This window comes from Echiichthys vipera, assembly GCF_963691815.1.
Source record: "Echiichthys vipera genome assembly, chromosome: 21".
NCBI classification, from domain to species: Eukaryota; Metazoa; Chordata; class Actinopteri; order Perciformes; family Trachinidae; genus Echiichthys; species Echiichthys vipera.
The window spans coordinates 15721419-15746836 of NC_139846.1; the positions used below are offsets into that span (position 1 = coordinate 15721419).

The 25418-nt window shown below is 42.7% G+C and overlaps 2 protein-coding genes across 2 annotated transcripts in view; one reads left to right on the forward strand and one right to left on the reverse strand.

Moving 5' to 3' along the window:
- Positions 1-2836: 2836 nt before the first annotated feature.
- Positions 2837-5314, reverse strand: skida1 (SKI/DACH domain containing 1; the record flags this gene model as incomplete). Its single annotated transcript, XM_083936363.1, has 1 exon — positions 2837-5314. One exon carries the CDS (start codon positions 5312-5314, stop codon positions 2837-2839), a length of 2478 nt encoding a protein of 825 aa, XP_083792489.1.
- Positions 5315-14559: 9245 nt separating this feature from the next.
- mllt10 (MLLT10 histone lysine methyltransferase DOT1L cofactor) overlaps positions 14560-25418 on the forward strand; it is a 40668-nt gene continuing 29809 nt past the window's right edge. Inside the window, exons 1-5 of the mRNA XM_083935729.1 lie at positions 14560-14900; positions 17512-17591; positions 23008-23062; positions 24998-25107; positions 25215-25318. Of these exons, the coding sequence (XP_083791855.1) occupies positions 14738-14900; positions 17512-17591; positions 23008-23062; positions 24998-25107; positions 25215-25318 (512 nt within the window). The 5' untranslated portion in view covers positions 14560-14737. The remainder of the gene's footprint in view (positions 14901-17511; positions 17592-23007; positions 23063-24997; positions 25108-25214; positions 25319-25418) is intronic.

Here is a 25418-nt window from a genome sequence, read left to right on the forward strand (position 1 = left end):
TTCTATATATTTATATATATATATAGATATTCACAACAACGACAAAAAAACAGTATACAAGAAAACCCCAGACAATTTTCACAAAAATAAATATTCAGTTTCATATAAACAACCAGTGACTTCAAATTCCATGTCAAAAACCTGACCTCAAGTATTGTATCAAAAACGAAGTAAATGAGTGAATGAGGAGGACAGGGGGAGAGGAGGAGGAGAGGGGTGTGGGTGTGTGTGTGTGTGTGAGTGTGTGTGTGTGTGTGTGTGTGCGTGTGTGTGTGTGTGCGCAGCCTCTAGCTGCTGCACGATGCAATTGTTTACATTGATAGCGTCACTGTCAGAGAGAGAGAGCTATTTGTCTTAACGGTGGAAAGACCCTCCCAACAGGCCATTACCACCATCTCTGTCCCTCGGCCGTGCATTGTGAGTACTGCGTGAGAATAGGCTGGTGCGCCAGGGGGGCAAAACCCGCACTGCTTTGGGCGCAGGCTATTCCTCTTCTCTCCTATGCCGTGCAGCCTATGCTTTTGACATGCGGATTAAAGGTTGAAAGCTTCGCTCTTGCAACACAGCAACTAACCCCCCCCCCCCCCCTCAACCATGTGCAACCCCCTCCGTTGTTTTTACTGCTAGCCTGCTCATATACCAGCTTGTGTCACGGCTGCAAAAATAGCCAGTTTACAGGCTGAGAATATAAGTTCAAGTTTGAATGGTATCTCCAGCCTCGGGAATAAGGCCCAAGGTGAGGTGTTTTTTTTTTTGGGGGGGGGGGGGGGGGGGGGCTTCATGGCTGCAGAGTGGCGCTTTAATCAAATCTACCATATGTATCCACACTGATTTAGGCAGAGAGGAACTCACTTTTTTGTACATTTTCCTTTCTTTCTTTTTTTTTTTACAATCACCCATTAAATAGTTTCTACAATCCTCTGAAAGAATGCAGCCTTTTGCTGTGCTTGTGAGGGTCTGACATCATTCACGGGCTTTGGGTTTGTTGTGATCTGGCTCGCCATAAGCTAGGCCTCTCTTTGTCGCAGACAGCAAAAAAAAAAAGCCTGCCAATTAGCAGAGTGCGTCCTGCACTGCCATTAAAAATAAAGCATCTACGCGTTCACTTTAAAATACCTGTAGGTGCAGCTTCGACAACTTGATTTACTTCTTGTTTTTTTCTAAAAAAAATAAAAAAAAGAAGGAGAAGAAGGTGTGTACACTGAACTGTTACTGAATTTAGGGAGTATGAAACAAGTCTGGGGTGCTACATTCACTGAGCAGCCATATTCAAAAGGCTACATTAAAGATGAGATGGTGATTTACTTGACAAATGGAGAAAGCACTATTTTAAAAAACTGATTGTATTTTGGGTTTCTAATAACAGGAAATTATTGGCGTTATTTTTCCAACTGGGTTCAAAACAACTTACTTCGACTCAAAAACAGAATAATGAACAGTGGCTTCAGGGAAATTAGCAGATTATTAAATTATGGAAAATCAGACAACCATCGTGGCGTGGTTAAATCTCACACGTGGGTGAATCCTAAACACTCAAATCAAATGAATGCAGTTTGGCCTTTGTGTCCATCCAAATGAAACAGTCTCTTCTTTAGCTGCTGTTTCTAACATATCAACACCTCTCAGACATCATTTCACAGGCAACTCTGAAAACCCTAAAGCTGAAACAAGACCCAACAGTATCAAAGTGCAACGCATTCAAATCTACCTCTTGTGCTTTGTCGCATTGTTTGTGAGTAGCCAGAGCTAGAAGGTGTTTCACGCTGTTTTTGGTGCTGTGTCCCCCCCACTGAGACTCAGGAATCACATCCCATCCATACAGTCTATCTGGGACATTGCCATTTTGTCGGTCTTATTTATTTATTTATAAATAAAAATGTCCGTGCTCTGAACGTTAACACAGACTGACCCTATGGTGCAGGAGACATCTGTGGCCAAGTGGACCTGGAGGGACATGAATCGAGTCTATGGTGGGGACCTATACGTGCTATGAAGGTCCGAGCCTTATTATTTTCATGATTGTCTGTACATAAGGCCTGTGTTGTGTTTGGGTTTGCACAGTCACACATTTGCACACCAGGAAATACTAGGCAGAAATAAAAAAAGAAAAACAAACCAAATCACAAGCACTCCAGAAAAAAAAAACACCCCCACAACCACCAGGAATAAATTCCTGTCAAATCTAATAAAGGCTTAACTGTGAGCATGTATAGATATTAATAAAGCAATGTTGAATCATTTTAACACACATGGGTCATTGTGACCAAGCTGGTCCACATGACAGTCATGAAATAAAAAAACACAGCCAGGTGGCACTGAAAGGGAAACCCTGATTTTTTTTTTTCCTTCTTGATTTACCAAGTCGAAGTAGTCTCATCTCAAGGAATGCTGCGTTTGTTTGTTGTTTTTCCACACAAATCACAACCCACTGAAACCCTGGCACCATACAATCCAACAGGTCCAGCATAGAAGCGAGAAAAAAATAAAGAATCAGAAAATAAGTCACTCAAACCTAATAACGAGAACCTTACATATTGCTTAGGATTTATAGCTTATTTTAAAACAAGTCTTTAAGCATACATCCAAGAGCGATGTCTCACAGTCCTGTGGGCGTTTTCTGGGGCTCCAAAGGGGGATCTCGCGTGTTTTTCCTCGATCAAACTTCAAAACAACGCTTAATGTAAACCCAAAATAATGATAACAATAAACACTGATAAAAGTTGCGTTGTAATTTGGCGAGCTCATGATAAGACTATGGTTAGGCTGGAGGTGTAGGCCTACACGGTGGTGGCTTTTGTTTCTTTCGGGGTTTTTTTTTTTGCTTTAAAAAAACGACTCAGTATTTCCTAGTTCTCTGAGCGTGTGGGGGAGGGAGAATGTGGCCGCCTGGCTGCCACCTCCACACGGGGTGGGACGGAGGGGGAGGCCCGTGCCCCCTCAGCGAGTTCAGGGAGTAAGCGGGGCACAAATCCCCGTCGTTGCCAACAACCAGCGACGGCGGGGATGGGAAATTTGCCATCAGGCTGAAAGGCGTTTTTGCGGGCGATGCTACAGTGCTGCGTTTGCGTCTGCTGGGTAAATCCTCCGTGGATACCTCCTCGCACACAGCAGGGCGAGAAGACGACGACGATGACGAAGAGGATGAGGAGGAGGAAGAGGAAGCCTTGTTGACCCTGGACACGATTGGTTTTGTTTGCGTCCTGGAAACTCGGGGTTTCTTATTCCCCAGACCCGGAACCCTGCAGTTTTTGTTCCTGAGCTCCCCCTCCTCCATACACGGGCTGTCCTGGGTGCCCCTGTGTTCCTGGCGGCCACAGGGGGACCTGGGGTGCACATCAGGGCTCTTCTCTGTGGCTTTAATCCCGCTGTTGAAAAACTCCCCGTGTTTGATGGGATACTGGCCATTGCTGCTCTCTGTCTTGTCTTCTTTACATTTGACTAGAGCGGCCTGGCTCTGGTATTCATATTCATCACAGCTTTCCTCCACTTTAACTTTCACATTGTGGAGGTTGAAGGGTGGCGTCCTGGCTGTCCTGCCGCTGTCCGAGTTGGGGGCTGCGGACACACAGAGCTCCTCCGGCTCGGGCTTGATTTTTTTCAGCGGAGTGGGCGGTTTTAGGCTGTTGGCTTTCGCCTCCCTTTTGTCGGCACATTTGTGGAGTTTGGCGTTTTTGTCCTGGTCACACTGTGCGCTCAGTCCCGGGGAGAACTTGGTGGGATGCCCCGGTGTCCTGCGTGAGGGGTGAAAGCACTTATTCCAGTTAGGCCCCGGTGAATAGGGGGCCAGCTCGCCCACATGGCCAGCCCTGTTTGGATCAGCCTCAAACGCCTTGTCCCTTTTGGACTCGGAGAAAAAGCTCCCCCCCATAACAGCGGAGTTAAATTTTTGTGGCTGTACGGGTCCGAAGTCCTTTCTGGTTTCACTGCATATAAAATCACATTTCTGACGTTTCTCCGGTCTGCTGTCCCCTGACCCCAGTGCCCTGTGTTGTTTCTCTTGTTGATGCTGGTTGTTGTAGTGAAACGTGGGCTGCAGGACCAAAGGTGCTTTACTGTTGAGACTTTTGGCGAGTGAACCGACCCGGGCCCGTCTGAACCGGATGCTCTGAACCGAAACGCGGCTAGAAACAGAACTCGAGTCGGACTGAGAGGAGCTCTCCTCCTCGTCCGAGCTGACCTCTGAACTTTCTGACTGCGTGTCATCTTCCTCCTCGCCCTCCTCTTCGTCCTCGGAGCTGCCGGAGTTGCTGGTGGTGGAGGGGCCGGGGCCGAAGTCCGAATCCGGGTACGCCCTGTCCGAGTAGGTGCTGGACTCGGTGTCGCTGCTGTAACTCTCCGGGAAATTCGGCTCGTGGTGATGGTGGTGGTGGTGGTGGTGATGCTGGTGGTGGTGGTGGTGGTGAGGTCTGGGGTCGAGATATAGATCCGGACCGAGGTGCAAAGCTCCGAAAGAGGTCCCGTGACTGCCGGGTGATTTGGGTTGTACGAGTAGCACCGGTGGTACGTGGTGGTGCGCGTGTCTGCTCCTGCTCCACGAGTGCCTCGCGCCGTCTCTGCCGCCGCCCCCCTCGCGCCTCCTCTTCCTTTTGTGAAGTAGGTCGCCGGCTGAGCGCGAGAGCCTGGACTGAGCAGCTATGGCGGACTGAAGCACCACCGGCTGCCGGCTCACCGCGCTCCGGAAAAACGAGTGCCTTTGGCTCAAAGTAACGCGGTTCCCTGTTATTTTAGCGGTTTCATAGTTTTTAAAGTGTCTGTGACTGGACTTAGTCACCGAACGGTACTCCCGTCCGTGGGTTTTGTGGTAAAATTGAGGTAGTTTGGAGTCGGTGAGGCATGGAGTCAGCTCCCTCCTCCTGCCGGTTTTGTTGTGAAGTGTCAGAGTCTCCGGGACACCGTGCAAACTAAACCAAACTTTTTCCTTCCACAGTTCGGTTTCCGCACGGAGGAGTTCCGGGGACGCGTCTCCGTCCCCGGGGGAACACGCCGCTTTCGCTTTCCTTTTGTTGGACTTCAACACCCGCTCCGTCTTGCAGGAGAAATACAGAGCCTCCACGTCCTCCCGCGATATCAGCGTGCATTTCGCGGCGTGGAAAGCTATAGAGTTTATTGCCTTGAGCTTCCGCAGCTCCTCCAGGTCGCAGTGGTGCTTCTTCACGTTCAGGTGGTCCATGCGCTTGTGCACCGTGGTCCGGGGGATGTTCTTCAGCAGGTCGGTGAAGACCTGAGACAAAGCGAACATTTGCTTGCCTTTGATGAGCAGGTATCCCAATCTCACTCCTTGCATTTCCTCAAAACCACACTCCAGGTCTCCCATCTTTTATGTATGCGCTCCAAATTTTTTAATCCATGTGGTTGCTCTCAGTATATTATGGATTTACCAGTAAATGACATGGGGTCGCGGGCTCAAGGCATCCTGACCATACCTTTAATCCATCCACACCGCTGCTGATGCTGCTGCGTCATGAAAATGTAAACTTTGACATGCGGACTTAAATGGAGCTGCCGGTGTCTAATAGGTGGAATGATCTGACAGCACCCACTCGTCGCCTCTTGCCGCGGTCCGGCATGGTGGAGGAATGCGACGGATATGTCCACCAAGCCGGGGCTGCTGCTACCTGCCTCTGCCGGCTCCACTCCCCTCTGGTCGGTAGCAGGACGAGGGGGTAGGTGTACACCACTGCTTCAGCCAGAGGGATAAAATAGCGAGAGGAGAGAGAGAGAGAGAGGGAGGGAGTTGTGAGGGTGGAGGGGAGGGAGAAAGAGAGAGAGAGAAAGTCGGAGAGAAACAGAATAAGAGCTAAAATGCAGCTGCTATTCTCGCTGCTGGTTGAGCCACAAATAAAATGACAAGAGAGGGGAGGTGCGCCAGTCTGGAGACACCTTCATCAATTAAAGCCCTCGGAGTCGACGCCCATTGGACGCCACTGACAGGTGATGCAATAAAAATGGATATTCCATCCCCACCCCCTCACACACCCTGCCATCACAATAGTTTAAAATTGTGTCCACTGACTGCGCTGCTTTGAGTAAATAACGCACTTATAATAAGTTCATATATCAAAAGCTCCAAAAAAAAGAGGAAAAATGTATCCCGTAGTGCGTGCACAACCAGAATAGATTGTAGGGTCACGATCAGACTGGAATGTATTGTGCTATTCCCTTTAGGTTCACATCAAAATGCATGCGGTGGTAGACCGGTATGCAATCGATTGTATAGCTGGTAACATGACTCCACACTCCGGGTATTGTAGATGCTTTGATGTGTGTTAACGTAGTGCTGCTTAAACAAAGACACTGGCTTTTTTTTGTTTTTACACTTGGAGAGCTGCTTTTCCTCGTTGAGGCTGCTGCCCTGACCAAGGCTCAACTCATCTGCTTTTGTTGGCTCTAGCTTTTCGTCCATATGATTTTCCTCCCGCACTGGTTGAGTATAGACTGACCTACTTCGGCTATCCTACAATATTTGTTCATGTTGTGCAGGAGTCGGCTTGATATCCATAATTGGGACTACAGATGAAATTTAGCGAGGAGCTAATTCTGGTACGTCTGAGAGCCGTGCATTGTCCCTGTTAAATAAACTAAATAAAGAATTAAGCCTACTTCATCGGTATTTCCAATGGTTTTTTAAATGCCCTCGCCCTTTACACTGTGTGTGTGTGTGTGTGTGTGTGTGTGTGTGTGTGTGTGTGTGTGTGTGTGTGTGTGTGTGTGTGTGTGTGTGTGTGTGTGTGTGTGTGTGTGTGTGTGTGTGTCAAAATAATTTCAAAAGGTGCTGTAAAGCAGGGTGTAGCGCTGTTAATGCATTATGTATTCGCGCAGGCAAAGGTTTAGAGATTTTGTGCTTTCTAAAAAGTAGGCCTACATTACCGTCAAACAAATATATTTATGCGAATATAGTGGAGTCATGCTCAACCGACACATCCACGTTAAACTGAAGCCTCCTCCGTATCCACGGTAAAACAGCGTGAACAATGATTGGGTGCAGACTAAAAGTGCAGAGTCAGGGTTGCTTTTCCCACAAGATTTTCTAGACAATGTAGGTTAAATCTGTAGCCATTAAAACAATCCAATACGATCTGCCGTTAATCTATTTACGAGACAACTTGAGGCAACAATTATGAAATGAATTTAATAGTCTATAAACATAATGGCTACATCTTAATAAACAGTTAAGTTAATATCATTTATAAATCAACAAGTAGCTTTTATTAGACGGGGGGCAGGGACACAGGCTATTGTGGGATTCCACCAAAATATTCAGCCTATTTTATTTATAGCAACTAGTGTCATGCATACTACTTCATGTATGCCTACACGTTCTGTGTATATGCGCACGTGCATCGTGCATGTGCACACCGAAAACGCTTATGTGGCCCCCCCACAAACACACGCACACACGCACACTGTTGACTTCACGAAACAGGCACATGCATATGCACACACAAAGGAAGTCGTATGCACACGCCTAATCTACATACGCGCGCACGCACACACAAACGCGCGCGCGTTGGCTACAGAGAAAGCAGAGGAAACGTAGGCTGATGCCACCACCCACAATGCTGTTCAAATAGTATATTACAGCTAATTGTTTGAATTACCGGTAGGTCTTTAGAAGGCTGTTAGGACTGGCTATTGTGTTTACGCCCCTGAGCCGTATTTTCCCAACACTCCCTGCGTTATGTTGCGTCTTTGTTATGGCTATACGTGAATCCCCCGTGGCCCGTTTCTCACCGGCAGCACCGGGGCCAAACTCGAGACTGGGCATGCTCATTTCCACTATGTTTTAAGCCTATTTGCGAATTTACATAGCATGTAACTGCATGTTGAATTGCATCGATGTTTCCTCGGCGTTACATCAAACAGCGTGTTATACACGTAGGCGTTGTTATTATAGCTCCTTGTTAAACATCTCTGAATATGATTGGACCTTGACGTGTGCACAAAATCCACGCAATATTGTACTGTAGAGCATAATCACCAACGTGGTGGTCACGGGCTGATACTGACAAGATAGTGCACTAAATAAGATAAGGGAAATAGTAAGTGAATGGGACTTAATGGAAAATATATATATATATATACACAAGCCTCATATATCAGTAGGCTACCTGTCACCACACACCATGCGCGCACGTATTTGGATGATTAGGGTCATAGTGTTGCAACTCGAAATGTCAGCATACATATGGGAACTATGTTTTGCTGTGGAAACAAATATTTCCTCCTTTTTTAATCAAATAGAGCTTACGTTCCAGTGGCAGAGCGAATCGTGACATATAACCGTATTTAGTTGTAATTATAGAAGCTTCCAGTGTGAAGGATCTTCCATTTATATTGGCACAATTGTGCTCGTTACTTGTCGACATTATGGGTTATGCAGATATCTGTGCCGCTATCAGTGAATACACACGTCTTAGTGGCTGCTCATTCACTTCACAATCAGTAAACTCCAGTTCGACTACATCCAAAGGTCGTCTGACCTGCATTCTCGTCGCAGCCAATAATCTGTACATTGGGCGTTTTTGCAGCAAAACTCGCTTTTCACGTGCTTTTTCTTTTTAACAGCGTAAATACATTGGGGAATGCTTCACGGATGCAAAGTGTTTAGTGAGAGGAGCTTGTTGAGGTCCGGGTTCCCCGGGGAAAACTCAGATCCCAGAGCCACGGTGCACCGTGCTCTGGTCTGGGAGATCCACGGAGGAACAGACAGTCAAGGGTTATTTCATCCCACGTCTTGCGCACTGCGTGTCTCCTTGCCCTTTTTGGCAACCTGGCACTCTGTTTTTGTTTGACAAAATACTTGCTTTTTGTTTTTATCGGGTCATAAAGCGAAGGTTTTCTCACTTTGATGTACACGCTTTAAAGCAATGTCAATTCTCCTCTACTGACCTAAATTGGCCCAATTCCAAACTGACCATTCACGTGCGTCTTTAATAGAATAAAACTGTCTTATAACGTAGAATCCTCCTTCATTAGAAAATAGGGCTGTGTAGCAATATGCTACTAGTTTACATGCAACGGGATCATTCAGCGACAATTTCACGTGACTTTTTTCAGCAGCTCTCTATTGATCAGTGCTGTCGATGTGAAACCTTACAGGCTTTCAAGCGTGTTTTTTTTTTTAGAACTAATAACATATCTAGTGCCACCTCTCTCTCTCTCACACACACACACGGTTAGTTTGCGAGACACACAATTGCTTAATGATGAGAGCAAACCGCAAAAGTTTGTTCAAGCAAGTTCAAAATAATTTTTAGACAAATTTGTAAAAATTTTAATCATAAATATATTTAACATGGTAATGGTGTAACATGGTATTACAAATATATATATATTTATATATATATATATATATATATATATATATATATATATATATACACACACATTTATATGTTTTTATTAAATCAGCTTTAATTTTAAAGTTTGATATTTTTTAGTAATATATATATATATTTATATATTTTTTACGGACTAAATAAAGTTAAAGTTATATACAAATATCTCCAATTTGGACCAGGACTCGTTGTTGTGCAGATTTGTGATGCACCAGATGCCACACCGCCTGGATGTGGGTCCGGACCGGAGGGGAGGAGACGAGACCGAGTGACCGAGAGAGAGACCTCAAGCACAGGGGAGCTTTCTTACAACAGTCCGCAGTGTACTGGTGATACGGGGGGAGACGCCCGAGACGACGAGAAATGGTGTGCTTCAGGCTCATTCCCTGTGCTGGACACCACTACTACTGTAAAAGCCTGATATGTGCTGTGACAAGACCGGAGTTACACTGGAGGGGAACCCCGAAAAAAAACTCACTTTAATCTGCAGGATACGTTTAGAGCATAGAGTTAAGCTCTTGGGAGGCATTATAGCCTAGATGCATGATAAGAACATCTAAAAGTGACAGACAGATGATTAAAACGGATATATTTTTGAATTTAAAGCAGCCTACACGGAGCGAATGTTTGGCCTTTGACTGCTGCTTTACCTACCTTATTTACTTTAATTTTCCATTACTTCACGTTGCAAGACCGGCTTAATGGGGTGGGGGGGGGGGGGTAGACGGATAGACAGATTACGGTAAGGACACAGCCTACAAACACACACGCAACATGACCAATGAACCCCCACACGGCAGTTTACAGAATATGGACACAACTGTACGTAGCTGATTTGAATTTAATAGGCTTGCAAAAATATATGTTTCGTCCTGACACCGTTTATTGGGACGAGTTTTATGCAACTGGTTCATTTCATAAACTTTTATAAGCTCATTGGCCATAACATCTTTTTGGAGTAGGCTCGTCTTCCTAACTCTCCCACTGTTCTGCTGCTCCCGCATGCAGCAGCTCAACGTCATTTGTTTTGCATGGAGTTTTATGGAGACACTTGGTCAAGGAGGCAGGCACTTGTAAGAGCATAGACTTTTTTATGACACAAACCCACTGCCCCATGCCAAAACAATGAATTCCTCTCCACCCCCCACCAACCCGGGAGAACGTGATTTTACATGCAATCCGAGCCTGAAGTGTGTGCGGACAGTGGTGGGGGGAGGGCTGTCTTCACCTTTCACCCCGCCATGTTGGGACTGTTTGTATTTTTTTTTCCTGGGCTCTCTTGTGCTACTTGCCGACCAGAGAAAAGACCCAATGGTAAATGCTGATGGGGTCTGAATGTGGTGTGAGCAAGAAAGAAAGCAGGGTGGCTCCGAAGGGTTGGCTTCATTTTTGCTCTTCAGGTCATTTCAGCGTTTGCAACATCACACCGGAAATCCAGGGAATCCAGTGGATGGAAAAAGACCAAACACCTCTAATAGAATAGCTGATTAAAAAAAATGATAGGTTCCGACACATCTTATGAGGAAAAACAAGGACAGATGGGAATGCACATGGTCTGTCACAACCATTACAGCTCTTGTGACATATATTAAATGTACCATAAACAGCAATAAACCACAAAAAAAGACAAGCAGAATCAGCCCAAGTATGTCCATGCTACAGAGATCAAAACACTCAATATACAGGCTATATATATTTATATATATAAATATATACAGCCAACAATTACTGCTTAAATTAATATCAGACTCTGTTTAATGTAATGATACATTTATTGGGGTTGTTCAAGTAAATTATCTTAACTTAAACCTACTTGCATTAATGCAACAGGGACTTGGACACACACACACACTTGGAGAACTTGGGAGTGTGTGCTGATAACTCGCTGCTTTGTCTGTGAAACACTGTTTTCATTGTTTCAATTTAACTAGGCTTAAATAGTTGGGCTATATGCGAGGTTACATTGTGTAAAAACCGATCACATATGTCACACAACATACATATTCTTGAACTTAACATAAACAATGGTTAGGCTGTTTATTAAGCAAGGCCAAAGATAGTTTACATCCTACATGACACCCATGAAAAATACCCATTCCTCATTGATGAAATGATTTGAAAACATGCATATGGCATTTGTTTGAGAACACAATTGCTTTTAAATAAAAGTTCTATACTTAGCTGTCAGTAGTCATTTGTTGAAGCTTACGAGCTAAGTCTGTGAAAACATTCCTCCCGGACTGCTTTAGTATTCTGCAGTTTCCCTGCAATGCACGCGCACACACACTCACACAGACACACTTGGGATGCAGTGTTTAAGTACAAAATTTAGATGTGAGAACTGGTGTGATTTTTCTAAAAAACATTCCTTGCTCCTGGGTCTTTCTAACAAATTAATTAATGTCACAAAAACATAAGGAGATGGAGCTAGGAGGGCTATCTATGAAGAGCGGTTACCATTAGACAAAATAAATAACATGGCAGAGAATCGTGTGTCCAATGCCTTCACTCAATGCTATTTCAGATGCAGCTTACATAGACGTCTGTGAGTGTGTGTGTGTGTGTGTGTGTGTGTGGGGGGGGGTGTTCTGCTTTTCCCACATTTAAAAAAGCATGTGAGGAAATATGAGCTTGCTGCAGAAAAGCCAATTCAACCCTTTTGTCATTTCTATATACAGTGCCTATAGAAAGTCATTATACCCTTTTGAAATAGTAACGTTTTTTTTTGTTTTACAGCCTGAAAGGATAATACATTAAAAAAATAAAAAAATTGTATCATTTCAGGCTAAAACAAAAAAAGTGACTATTTCAAATGGGCATCATGACTTTCTATAGGCACTGTAGTTGTCTTAAATGCTTGTAAATTGCAAAATCAATTAAAGGAGAATTACCTCAATTAAATATTTTTTTTTTTTTCGAGGATGTTTATTTGTGTTCTCTCTCACCCTGGGCCAACTTTACCGCTGCACTGTGCCAGTAAAACGCTACCTACCTTGCACGAGATACACGCAAAATGTTTGTAAATCTCAACAGTCAGCAGCCTATGACAAAAATCCTTTGAAATGAATGAATGAATGGTGCGTGTTTCTTCAGTGTGTTAAATCTTGACTGTCTTTTATGTAGCAAAAGAAAACGCTGTTAGAATGCTGTTACAGTGAATTAACATATTCTCATTCAGATCCTAACTTGATGGACAGTGTGAACAAAGCTCTCATATATGGGACTGCCCAGTTTTAATCACAAATTACCTTAAATTATATGAAAGCTCAGAGTAGGAATATGTATATATCACCAATAGTGTCACTGCAATTTTCTGTCTCAGAGAAAGCTCTTCTCTTACAACCCGAGGAACATCATACATGATTCACACAGACTTTGACTTAATCAAGTGCAAGTTGTAAAAATCATTTGCCATTTTCAGTGTTTCAGTAGCTATATGGGCCCCTCCACAACCACTGCCCCCTCCCTCGCCTCCCTTTGTTCTCTCCAGCTCTAATAGGTTTTCCCCTGCCACACACAATTCACTTTTTTTTCCTTTTTCCCCAGCTCCCCATCCCTCCCACACCCCCTTTTAGTGCAGTGCCCAGTGTCGACTGGAGCATTTGAGCAATTTGAAATTAAAGCAAACAATGGGCAGGCACTCCCAGGGACCTCTCGCTCACCATATTACACGGAGGACGCTCGTGTGCTCTTGCGCATTATTGGCAAGTCATTACGTTTCTCTGGAAACCAAGAGCGGGAGCTCGCTCTGAGGAATCGGTGATGCAAGCAGCAGCTGAGTGCTTGGAATACCGCGCGTGTGTGTGTGTGTGTGTGTGTGTGTGTGTGTGTGTGTGTGTGTGTGTGTTCTACAGCATCCTTGGCAACAGTATGGGGATGCTGTCAAAACAAAACTGTATATTGACAGGTCTGATATGCAGCCTGATTTTTGAAAATAAAGGTATTCATCCTCACATTGAAAAGCTTTTCAAATTGCTCTCAAGTCCACTGGTTGGACACTCACTAGGCCTGAACATTATTCTACCATTCCTAATCTGATAAATATTAATAAAATATTTCAGGTACAAGTTCCAAGCTGTTTGTTGACCAGAGGTGTAACTCCTGAAAACATGTAGTCGTCACCGAATTAAAAAAAACAAACCCTTTTTAAAAAAAACGCTTTTTGTAATTGTGTACTTTGTGCTGTAATGGGGTTATAAATGCCAATGTTTTTATCATCCAACTATTGTCATATTGTATTATAAATGAATTAAGTAAGATGATGCATGTGTACAAACATAAAGTACATCTGGAAAACATTCTGCATTGCAGTTTTAAAATTAATTATTAAGCCTAGCATAATTGCAAACATGCACAGTCCACCTACAGTAGTAGTAGTAAAGAGCTGTGACAGAGATCCATGGCTTCTTACGGGATAGGATCAAATAAATGTAGTAAAATCCCATAGGAAGGACAAATCAGCAGCTTTAATTGCAAAAGACTATATCTTTAAGTATGTTACTGCTTGAACAATCTTAAGTACAAACGCTTTTCAGGTGTGAACACACAATTTATCCAGGCCTGCAATGATTATTTTGCATTATTAGTTTTTTTCCACTGAGTTGCTCTGTTAATCAGTTCATTGTTTTGAGGAATTGTGTTGTTTCATCTCATCATCAATCCAAAACCCAAACATGATGGATACATACTACAATTATATAAAACAGTGAAAAGCAGCAACACTTCATATTTGACAAGTTGAAAATTGACAGTGATTTTACTTAAAGACGAGGTCACTGAAGCGTTTTTTATATTGTCTGATTGGTTGTGAATTAATTCATAATTTCAACTCTTAATTTAGCTAATATCTAAAAAAAATCAAACCTGATCCTCACGCTAACAGTAAATCCTCCGATGATGAAACAGGAAATATTCACATTTCTTTTCAACGCGGTCAACATTCGCATCTGTTTTCTAAACATCCTGCTTTTAATAGTTCTGTCAGTAATGCTCCACATCTCCGCCTACCTCCACGGTGCCACAGTATTGACAGTGAGTAGAGTAAAGAGAAGTCTATTTTGCTACAAAGTTTCCAACATCTCGGGCCATGTGGAGTCAAATCACAAATCCGTCTTTTACTTCCTGTTAGAGGGCACGTAAGCACAAGCGCCATTGCGTCATTACGCATTTCCTGTTCTCCGCGAAGTCCCCCCCCCCCCCTTCTCCTCACCGTCGCGCCGTGAAGTGGATGTTTTGGTGAGAAAATACGGTGTCGAAAAGGGACGTAAATACATCTAAAACATGACAATACGACCGAGTGGGACCTAAAGTCGCGTAGAAGAGGAGATAGGGGCGTGTTCAGCGACGGTTTCGGTTTATCTTTCACATGGTATTCCTCCGCATGTCCGCTTTCTTCGTAGATGGTCTCCGGCGAGCGTTGTCTGGCGGCGGACGACGAGTGGTCGACGAATAATATGAAGGAGATGATCGGCGGTTGCTGTGTTTGCTCTGACGAGAGAGGCTGGGCGGAAAACCCACTTGTGTACTGCGACGGACACGGCTGCAACGTCGCCGTGCATCAAGGTAAGCCGCCGCTGTGAGCTCGGGTAGCAAGTTAGCAGCTAGCTCACAAGCTAAGTTAGCGTAGTGTTGTTGCAGCAAGGTTATGGGAGCCTCCTCCGCCTGTACCTCACCAAGGCCGGGCTGAGGTCAGGCTCATGCAGCAAGGCTAGTGTCCACCGCGTCGGCCTGGCAGCAAACACATGCCTGTGTAATTCACTGTAGACGACAGTTGGCAGCGGTTTAATGAAAACTGCTCTGGCTGCGAGGCTCGCAGAAGCTGTCATGTGGGATTTAGAGAAGGAGGGGTGCACTGCTCTTGTCAAAAGTAATGTAAACTTCCGCAGAAAGCTCGCATCGATGATTTAAAACACGTGTAAAACATGACCAAACTGCGTTAGTTATAGAGGGACACTTATAGATAAGGAGCTGTCACTATGATGCACATACATATGTCAGGAACAATCCCAATAAAGCCTGTTTTACATTAATAACCCCAATATTTATTACAACACCCTTTACCCTCTGCACTATTGTACTATGATCGTGTTTACAATTTAAGTATCCTGTCTTTTTTTACAAGAACACATATCTATATCTGTACATGATGTTTACCGTTGTTGTCCTTGTTTTTAGCTGTATGTCTGTTTGTAAATGGAGAGTGACAAAAAACCAGAATCAAATTGCTTGTATGTGTTACACTTACTTAGACATTAAAGCTGATTCTAATTCTTGTGTTGGTGCTGCTTTTTAAACTGCAAATCCCTATTTTTTTTTAAGTTTAGGACGAAAAACAGTGATTTGTAATGGCCACATCATGTTAGCTTCTAGTGTTGTTGTGGCAGCGATGCAGTGCTGTCAAAGACACTGCTCACCCTTGATGACTCACATGATGTTTACACATTTTACAGCTGGCCATGTGTCCATTTGGCAAACGCAGAGGGGAGACTCAAAACTATTTGTAATGTCAGCAACTCTCAAGCCCATGTAGATGCTTGTGCTCTTGTAACACAAGTTTATCTTTTGTAACAATCCGTTAGCATGGACTGTTACATAGGTCTTGTACATTTACAGAAACTGAACCCAAGCAGTAACATGAGGTCTTATGTTTTTATTAGATATGCAAGACACATACTTGCATACATCACTTGAGCATCCTGAACTTTAAATGTGAAATGATTATAACAACTGACTAGTGGACTATTTTACATTTCCTGAACTGTCACTGTTTTCTCACTGTCAGTTTTATTTTATTTTTCCAGTGTTGGACAAAAGCATCAGCGACATATTAAAAAATCTTTTAGAAGAAATAATTTCATTTAATGACAGGTGTAATTATTTTTGTGCCATAACGTTTGTGAAACATGCATGATGAGTTAAATCCTGTGTGTTTGAGCGCTTCTGTGAATCGCACTGAAAAGCTTAAAATAACATCAAAGCATTCACATAGTCTTTGTGCCTCTAGTTAGCGTGGCAATAAATAGAAATTGCTGTTATTTAAGTGATTGTGGATCAGTCACAATTATTAAAATGATTTGTGTAACCGCATTTGCAGAATATCCGTTCCATATCTGTTTTGTCTGCAAGTCTGATCACCAGTTTCTTCATTTCAACTAGGCAAGGTCTGGGTGTTTTTGTTCTCAGAAATCTGGATTATAGCTGTTTATTCGATTGGATTATGGGCTCTGGTCAGATCAGAGATAATCTGAGAATGTGTAGAGGTAGGCTATTTAGGGTAGTGCTGCTGTCTGTGGTAGCACTGCCTGTACTGCAACTTCAAGTGTGAGTGGTGCAAGCATCAGTGAAATCAGGTTAGCCTATAATTCAAGGTGAAAGAACTCGGTGTGTTTTTGAAGTTGCACTCTATGTTGTAAATCATATTGTTGGCTCACGCTGTGTCAAAATAGGAAGAATTGACTGAACTTTTAGAGTGTATAAAGTAAAAGAGAAGCAGCGAGACATCTATAACAATTGTACATGTACATCATCTCCGAGCTTGTGGCCCTGTCGATGTAGCTTCCGCACAGCATTGAGTAAAATAAAAATGTAACTTCTATCTGTCAGCGTTGGGAGTATTTTTGGTATCATGTCATCTCTAAAATGCAGTTGTCACCCTTTCTTTTCCCCTCTTTATAGAAATGTGTGGAGGAGGTCTAGTAAAGATTGTGGAGTATTTGAATGCAGCCTCTTTTATGTATGGTATTACAAGCCTGACAACATTGACGCAAGGCAGACAATTATCATTTTGATCCCTATATGTGTTGACATTAACACATTACGAGTGACTCTACCATTGTCCTTGTGTCTTAAAATGTTTTTTGTAGTGCAGGTAAACTATGTCAGCCGTCAGTAGAGTGCTATAAAAACAACATCAGTGTGTTCAGCAGTCTGTCAGATCAAAACACGGTACAGCTTTGAATTCAAATCAGTGAAGTCACAGCTGTGCCTTTTGGCACTTGTAAAAAAAAAAAAAAAGTTGTAAGTGGAGATTGTGAAATATTGTAAAGATGTTATCAAGTGTCGTCAGGTTTGGTGTGGTTTCATTAGCACTGTAAATTTATTCTGTGGTATAAAGTGTAGTCTTTTGTTGTGGTTGTGAGGGCTTACTTTAACTCTCTTCTCCTTCTCTCTTCAGCCTGCTATGGCATTGTTCAGGTCCCCACTGGTCCTTGGTTCTGCAGAAAGTGTGAATCTCAGGAGAGAGCAGCCCGTGTGGTGAGTCACACATTCATCATTTATGAGTAAACAACTGGAATAACAGAGACTCTGGCAAAGATTGTCAACCGCATGCTCTTGAACAGTGCTATCATTAGAAATGCGCTGAGCAAAATAGCACCAGTTTGGATCTTGTTTCAGCGTGTCCGTTCAGAGGCCTCACAACAAAGCAGTTAAAACACAATGCATGTTGAAGCCACCGTAATATTTCATCACCATGGATAGTCAATGATGTATCTTGTGCTGTTAAGAATATGTCCAAGTAGGTTCTGAATGTGAGTCGCCCACTGTTTCGTATATTTTAGATATGTGAGGGAAAACAAAGCAGGGGAGAGGGGTCATTATTTAAAATATTTGGTTGCAGCCTAGATGACAGGGCTGAATTATGTCAAATTGATAACCAGGGCCTATTTTTCTACCGTTGCTTTGCCTTAGCTATGGAAAATCACCTCACAGTGTCCAGTTATAGATCATTACATTGGGCCGTTAGGTAGAAGAAAATCTAGGGTTTTTCAACCGAGGGTCACGGAGGATTTCAAGTCCCTGAGGGGAAAAAAAGGAACTATTTGGGTACTTCAATCCATTGTTGTCTGTGATTCGACCACAGTCTAAAGATCCGTGAAGATTAGTCAAATTAGTCTGCTGCCATATGAAGAAAAAAAAACCATGAAGGGATGGAGTCCGCTGGTGGTTGCAGCAGTAAACACACTCAGACTGCTGTGTGTACGCCTGCATGGTAAATCTAAGAAACACTTTGGAAAAAACAATGTAGATTATGACTCACTGCAACAACAGTTACTGTTGCACATTGGATGTAGAGTAATGAATGAAATGCAGAGGAGTAAGAGCATCTGTGTCCACAGTAAATCATCTGTTGTTGGTTATTTATTTTTGCTTTAGAACGTAACCACCGTGAAACAATCAGAAAATAACTTTTTATTTCTCCCATTTTCTCATTCACAGCACCACCGCACTCTCTCTCTTCACGTTCACCCCGGCTGGGCACACATGTCTGCAGTAAATAAATACAATTATATATTGCCATGAGAGTTTCGAAAAAGAGACAGGGAGAGTTTAAAGTACTGTGTGCTTCATTTATAACAGCTCAAAAGCATTGGAAAACCTTTAGTGGGTTTCAAATAATTTAAGTCTTATATATTAAATGTTATGTATTAACAACATGTACTTGTGAGGAACCTGATATTCAAAAGTAGTCTACTTCATTACCAGTGCCTTCTAAAGCTGAATATTTACAATATCAATAGAAGTGACTATTCAACTTTGACAAGTGTACAGACACTGTGCCGTCCATGGTAGAAGTACCCAGATCTTTTACTTAAGTAAAAGTTACAATACCAAAGAGTTAAAGTATTATAAAAGTGCCAAAAGTAAAAGTGCAGAATGGCCCATTTCGGAAGAATATATTTTATTATGTGATTATAATGATTAATACATTAATGTGGTCATTAATGTTGTAGAAGTATAACGCAGCAGAAAATGCAAACACTAGTACCTTATAATTGTGCTTGTACAGTAACATAACTTGAGTAAATGTACATAGTAACACTCAGCCACTGGGATTAACACAGGTGTTGGATGCAGTTCTCTTAAGTCGAAAGTGTCAAACAACAACACTCTGCATCCCTCTGTCCCTCTATAAGATACAGTCACAGACAGCTCCAGGACACTTCACGGTACGTTATTAGTTAACAGCAGACGGAGAGCAGCTCACTCTCGATTTGTTTTCGCTAGTCAGCTAACTGATGATCAACAGATGCACATGTTGATGTTTCCTATCATATTCAGCTTCAAGAGACTCAACATTAGGTAACACTATTATGACCATCTGCTACCTGTAACATGTAAAAAGAACTCATACATGTTATGTTTGCAATATCGTAGCTAAAATATGTTCCAGGTGCACTCACTGGCACCAACTTTTCTCAGGTTAACCTTTGCTACATTAACTTTATAATGTTGTAACTTGGAAAGTGGGCAGGCTTGTCATCATAGAAATGGATCATAGGATTGTGGTGTTTTTGCAACCTCAGTGTAGAGGATTTTAATGTTTTAAGCCTTAGAACACTTTCACCGCCTTACCTTATCTCTGCTGCAGTGCTTGTCTGTCTGTTTAATAAACGGGAGGCTTGACAGGCTTGTGATGTGTAACCCATCAGAGAGTATTGTGGGTTGGACATTGAGCCACACTGTGGCGACTGCAGCCTCAGACAGAGAGAGGACCTGGCTCAGAGCCAAAGCAGCGCATTTTTAGATCAATTCATTTTGTGGAACAACAGATAATAAAAAATAACAACTGCGCTTTTCGGGAAAAAAATGCAGAATATCGGATCCAATAATCAGTCAATCCCTAAGTTAAACAGTTAAAAATATATATATTTAAAAATGAAAAGTGAATACAAGTCATTGGAGTGACACATGCAATCAAACGTCCCTTTTTATGAGTAGCTGATACACGTATTAGCTGTAAGTCCGTGTCTGCAGTGTGCCTGCCTGACATACACACACTGCCATACACACACTGCCTTTGCTGCTGCAAGTGCTACATGACGCATACCACTATATTGATGAGAACTGGCGGTCGGCCGTACTACACACGGGGTGTGTGCCGGGCAGACTCACAGTTGACACAACCACGCGGTTGAATGCTGTGAAAACAGGTTTGGACATACTCTCTTCAGAGAGCTGCAGTCTTTTAACCAGTCCAGCGGAAGCACAAGTGGTTCCATTACTAGAAACGTTGCTGCATGTGTCCACGACAATGCACGCAACATCGTGGCTGCATGGCTGGTGCAGATCCATGGCTGTCCGCAGAGAGTATGTCCGAGCCTCCCGGGTGAGTGAACTGGAGCTGAAGCCTTGCTATACTTGTAATATTATCAAAAAATAAGAAATGTTCTCCCCCCGTCCCCTACTAGAGTTGTTTTATGAATGAAGTGTTAAAGTAGCCAGACCACATGTGTTTGAACAGTCAGCAACAGTCATCTCTGCAAACTCCACCCCTGAGGTTCCTATACTTCCAGACACTTTCTGGGAGTAAAACAGCCCTGGAAAATAACCCCTAGGACAAATCTAGAACTTGGTCCCTGCAGTCAAATTGCAATGAATTCCTCAAACGGTCCCTAGTTCCTGCGGAAAGTTCCTGCGGTTGAAAAAAAACCATGCATCCACTAGTTTACATGAGTTTTGGGGTCATTTTGGTTTGTGTCTGTTTGACAGAACAGTTTTCAAGATACAAAAAAACGAATTACTTGCAATGCGATTACAGTGCTACGTGACAAATGATACATATTGGAATATTGCCCAGGCTTACTGGATGTATGTGGTTGAACATAGTGTAACAGTTAAGATCTATTTGAAGTTGTTACATGATACAAACGTGACTTCTTAGAACCCTTCTTTGGCTTTTTTTAGATCAGGGAACCTAAGAATGAATTTTAATGCATTAAACTACACCATTTATAGTAGAGTATGAACTCATTAGTGAGACTTGAAATCTCGATTGTGTTGTTTAGCCCACCATGTGATTCGTTTCTTCATAGATCTCTATACAGCTTAGCAGAGACTGCACTATCAAAAGCTTTGTAAGTAGAGAAATCATATTAGTAGTTTGTACAGATCTGTGTGCTACAGCTTCTTTTTGTGGAGCGACCGCCTGTACCAGCAGGGCTTTCTGTGGCATGTGCCATGTGCTGCTGACCGTAGCCCGTCTGTCAGTCTATGATCTGTGTTCTGCACCAGGTACCATCGTGTTTAACTAAATTTGCTACGGATTGAAAAGCTCTATAACAGATTATCTTAAAAGCTGTTTGAATGTGTCCAGTTTCTCAGAACTCTTTCACTGTCACATGAAAATGTTACTGCCCAGGCAGGACTCTGGCTGTGGAAGCACTGCATTTCAACAATTGCTTGACCGACAGGCTCTCACAGACCTCTGAATCGTGTTACGTAGTAACGAAGTGAATCAGGCTATAGATTTGACATATTTTGCATTTTTTTTTGTGAAACTTTGTGCAAATGCCACAACCTGGCGGAGCTTGCTGAGTTTCAACTTAATATGACCTCCGCAAGCTTCTAAGGACTTGTCGAGATTTTGTCAGGACAAGATTTACTCGTGTAGTTGTTGATACAGGTGCTAGGAATGATCTGCAGACTTGGTCTATTCATGTGCGCGCACAAGGCAAAGTTTCTCTTGCAGAAATTTAGCAGGTTAACTAGGTTCTCCTCTAATCTCTTAACTTGATGAAGGAAACCAAGTTTCTTGTTTACATGGCATCTAAGAAATTAGTTTAGGATAGAAATGCAACAATAACCAGGTCACTTCAGTAAATGTTTTGAATGTTGCAAAGCATTGTCAAAGTGGACAAAATCTTTACGTTGCAACTGATGCATGAAGAATTAAACAGCCAAACTTTGTGCATAACATTGTGCAACAAGTTAGTAATTGAATGTGTATTGAGTCCCAAAGAATTACCTTGTGTGCAAAGTTAGTGGATAACTTAAACGGATAGGGATTTTTTGGTTGACAGAGTGCCTTCATGGAAATTAAAAATGCATCTAGTAAAGTAGTGAACTACCAGATTATGCCTTGTTTGCCTAATAAAGGAATATTTGGGAAGGGTATTAAACCTGTAGCATTTGAATGGTTTTGTGAGATTAAGAATATGAATGAAATCTTGCCTTTAGTCGGCAGGTGTAGAGAGATTGTGGATTAAAAATTATAATAGCTTGGATTGTTATAGCACCTTTCAAGGGATCCATTGACGCTTTACATTACAACAAAAAAAGTGGCAGCAGTGTTTTGGAGGGATAACAAGATTCAAGAGTAAATAAGGACATTGTTGAAGTGTACGGAACTTTTGAAACACAATTACATTTGAAAATATTGTAAAAACAATACTCATAAGTTAAAGAAAGATATTTGAAAACCTGTTCATTTTGAAATAGCAATATGTAGTATAAGCACTTTTACATATGTGTGAACTTAGACATGCAACAGAATATGATTGGTGGGAGAAAAATGGAAGGAAGAAGGGACACGAAAGGCTTTCTGCGCACACTGGGCTCTTTGTAACATGTAGTGTCAGCCTTAAGATGGGCAACACCAGTTTATGTGTGAGTTTAGGAAGAGCGCAGCAGAAATAATTGCCCGGGAACTTGCATTAACTGATACACACACACACACACACACACACACATACACACACACACACATGGAGAAAGAGACTATCTTAGGTGGCAGCCAAAGAGTGAGGGTGTTTTCCCATAGAGTTCCTGGCCTGGTGCCAAAGTCGGAGCGCTTGCCATTTTATCTCATATGCTGGCATATTTGACATACTTCTGCAGTAGATAAGGATGAGCAGTTCTTCCTGACACGTTGTTTCTTCTTTACCCACAGAGATGTGAGCTGTGTCCCCACAAAGACGGAGCCCTCAAAAGGACAGACAACGGAGGTAGAGTCCCTCTCAGCTACTTAAAACACACACACACACACACACACACACACACACACACACACACACACACACACACACACACACAGCCTCTCGTGTATTTTGTCATTAATTGCGTGTCACCGGCAAGTTTAAGAGGTGTGAGCGTGCTGGGAGAGTTATGTTGGTGTTTGTTGTGTGTGCTGCCTCTCTACCGTCCTTGCCAGTCCACGTTCTGTGTGTGTGTGTGTGTGTGTGCGTGTGTGTGTTTATGAGGGGGCGGACCAGGATGGGTATAGTGCATGGCCTGTGAGGAGTCTCCTCTGGGTTCATTGGGAGGTCAGCTTGGTGGAGACTGTAAATATTGTGTGTGTGTGTGTGTGTGTTTGAGTCAGTCAGAGAGTGCTGCACAGCTGTGGGATTGTGTCCAGGCCTGCAGGGAGGCATCAGGACAACACTAACACACACCGTTTTACTACTTTCTCCTTTATTTTACCCTTCCCATGACCCCTCTCTCCCTCTCTTATTTCCTCCCATTTTTCTCTCGCCATCTCTTTCCACTACCGTCCATTTCTCTGCCCTTGTCAGTTCCTCTTCACTTGTTGATCTGTGTGATAGTTGCTGTTATTTCAAGTGGGACAGGAATAAAGCAGAGAAAAAAAACCTGAAATGGGTATTTGATCTGGCATCTGAACATATAGCAGGCGGAGAATAAAGACAGAAGTTGCCTTTATAGCCTCTTGTCCCAGCGTCTCTTTTGTGTTATTCAGAGCTACGACTCCAGTAAATATTGGTGCTCTCTTTATAGCAGGAGTTGAAAGATGATAACATATATAGTTGGAAAGAATTTGCACACTAAAAGGTTTTAAATACTATCTGTCAAATCAGATATATTGAAGGAGTTTTGATGGAAACAAGCACACTTGAAAGTCAGTTCTAAGAAATATTAGCTGTTGCAGCATAGCAGGTTAGAGCTGGATACTGACACTCTTGAGCATATTTTTGATTGTATTGATGTGGTTTCACTGTACATGCAGTTCATTACCTGCTACAGTAAGAACAACGCGAACTAAAGAGTATACTAGTTAAAGTTAATACTTTGTTATCAACAAATATAAGCTTATTGTTTAACACATTGGACTTCGATCACTTCTTGGAATAAGGCATGTTTGTAAAGGGATGCTTTGTTGTTTTTTTTGGGGAGGGGGTAAAGGGTGAATGCTTAGTTTGAGGAGGAAGGCTGTGCCACTTTTATAGTCCTGTTTTATAGGCCTCTTCCAGATTCTTGGAGGGACTTCAAAACAACAACATGCCCCCATTTCACACCCGCTGCCTCCCCTCCGTCCCGCCCTCTGCCCTCCTCCCCTGTCCCGCTTACCAGGTCAAAGACAGGTCAGGGGTTCAACTGTAAGTTTAAGCCTGTTTTTGTTTCCGCTATGGGGAAAAACAGACACCTCCAGGAGACTCCCACCTCCATTTGACCTCCCGTTGACCGCCTTCTGCTCCTCCTCAGCGCGTCGTCAATTTTGCTGCCACTCCACCATGCCTCACTGTCATTCTACCGCCCCCAGTTTGTCTTCACTGACAGGCAGCTGTGTGTGTTAGGCCTCAATAAACGGCTTGCAAATTCAAACATTTACGATTCAGCATTTCAAAGTTAAACATTTAATTTATGTTAAATCATTTCTGTTTCATATGCGAATGTAACCCAAACAGAAGTTTTGCATATTAATGACGGGTCCAGACCACATTTATATAAGTGTTTGCTTCTCTTGCTTGGGGCCAAAGAGGTATAATTTGTCATTGCCCTTTGGTCTGGTCCATTTTGGGTTCAACAAACTAAAAGTTTTTACAGATGGTTTATTTATTTTCAGGTAAATTCTGACATGTTGACACAAACATTTGACTGTCATCTAAGTACAGAGGTTAATGGTTGTTTTCTGCGTGTCTTTGCAGGCTGGGCCCATGTAGTTTGTGCCCTTTACATACCTGAAGTGGAATTCGCCAATGTTTCAACTATGGAGCCAATAGTACTCCAGTCCGTGCCCCATGACCGCTACAACAAGGTAACAACATCTATTTATCCATTTAGACAAGCCAGTGCATTTACAATGTAATTATGATGGACTTGAATTAAAGTGGTTCTCTTAACTGTGTTTTTTTGTGTGTGTAGACATGTTATATCTGTGAAGACCAAGGCAGAGAGAGTAAAGCAGCCTCTGGAGCCTGTATGACCTGCAACAAACATGGCTGCAGGCAGGCTTTCCATGTGACATGGTGAGACCCGTTCACATCACATTAATCTCACTAGTCAGGAGATTGCTTCTTCATATATATTAAGAATATGGGAATAATGTGTTAAAATGTTATGGATAAA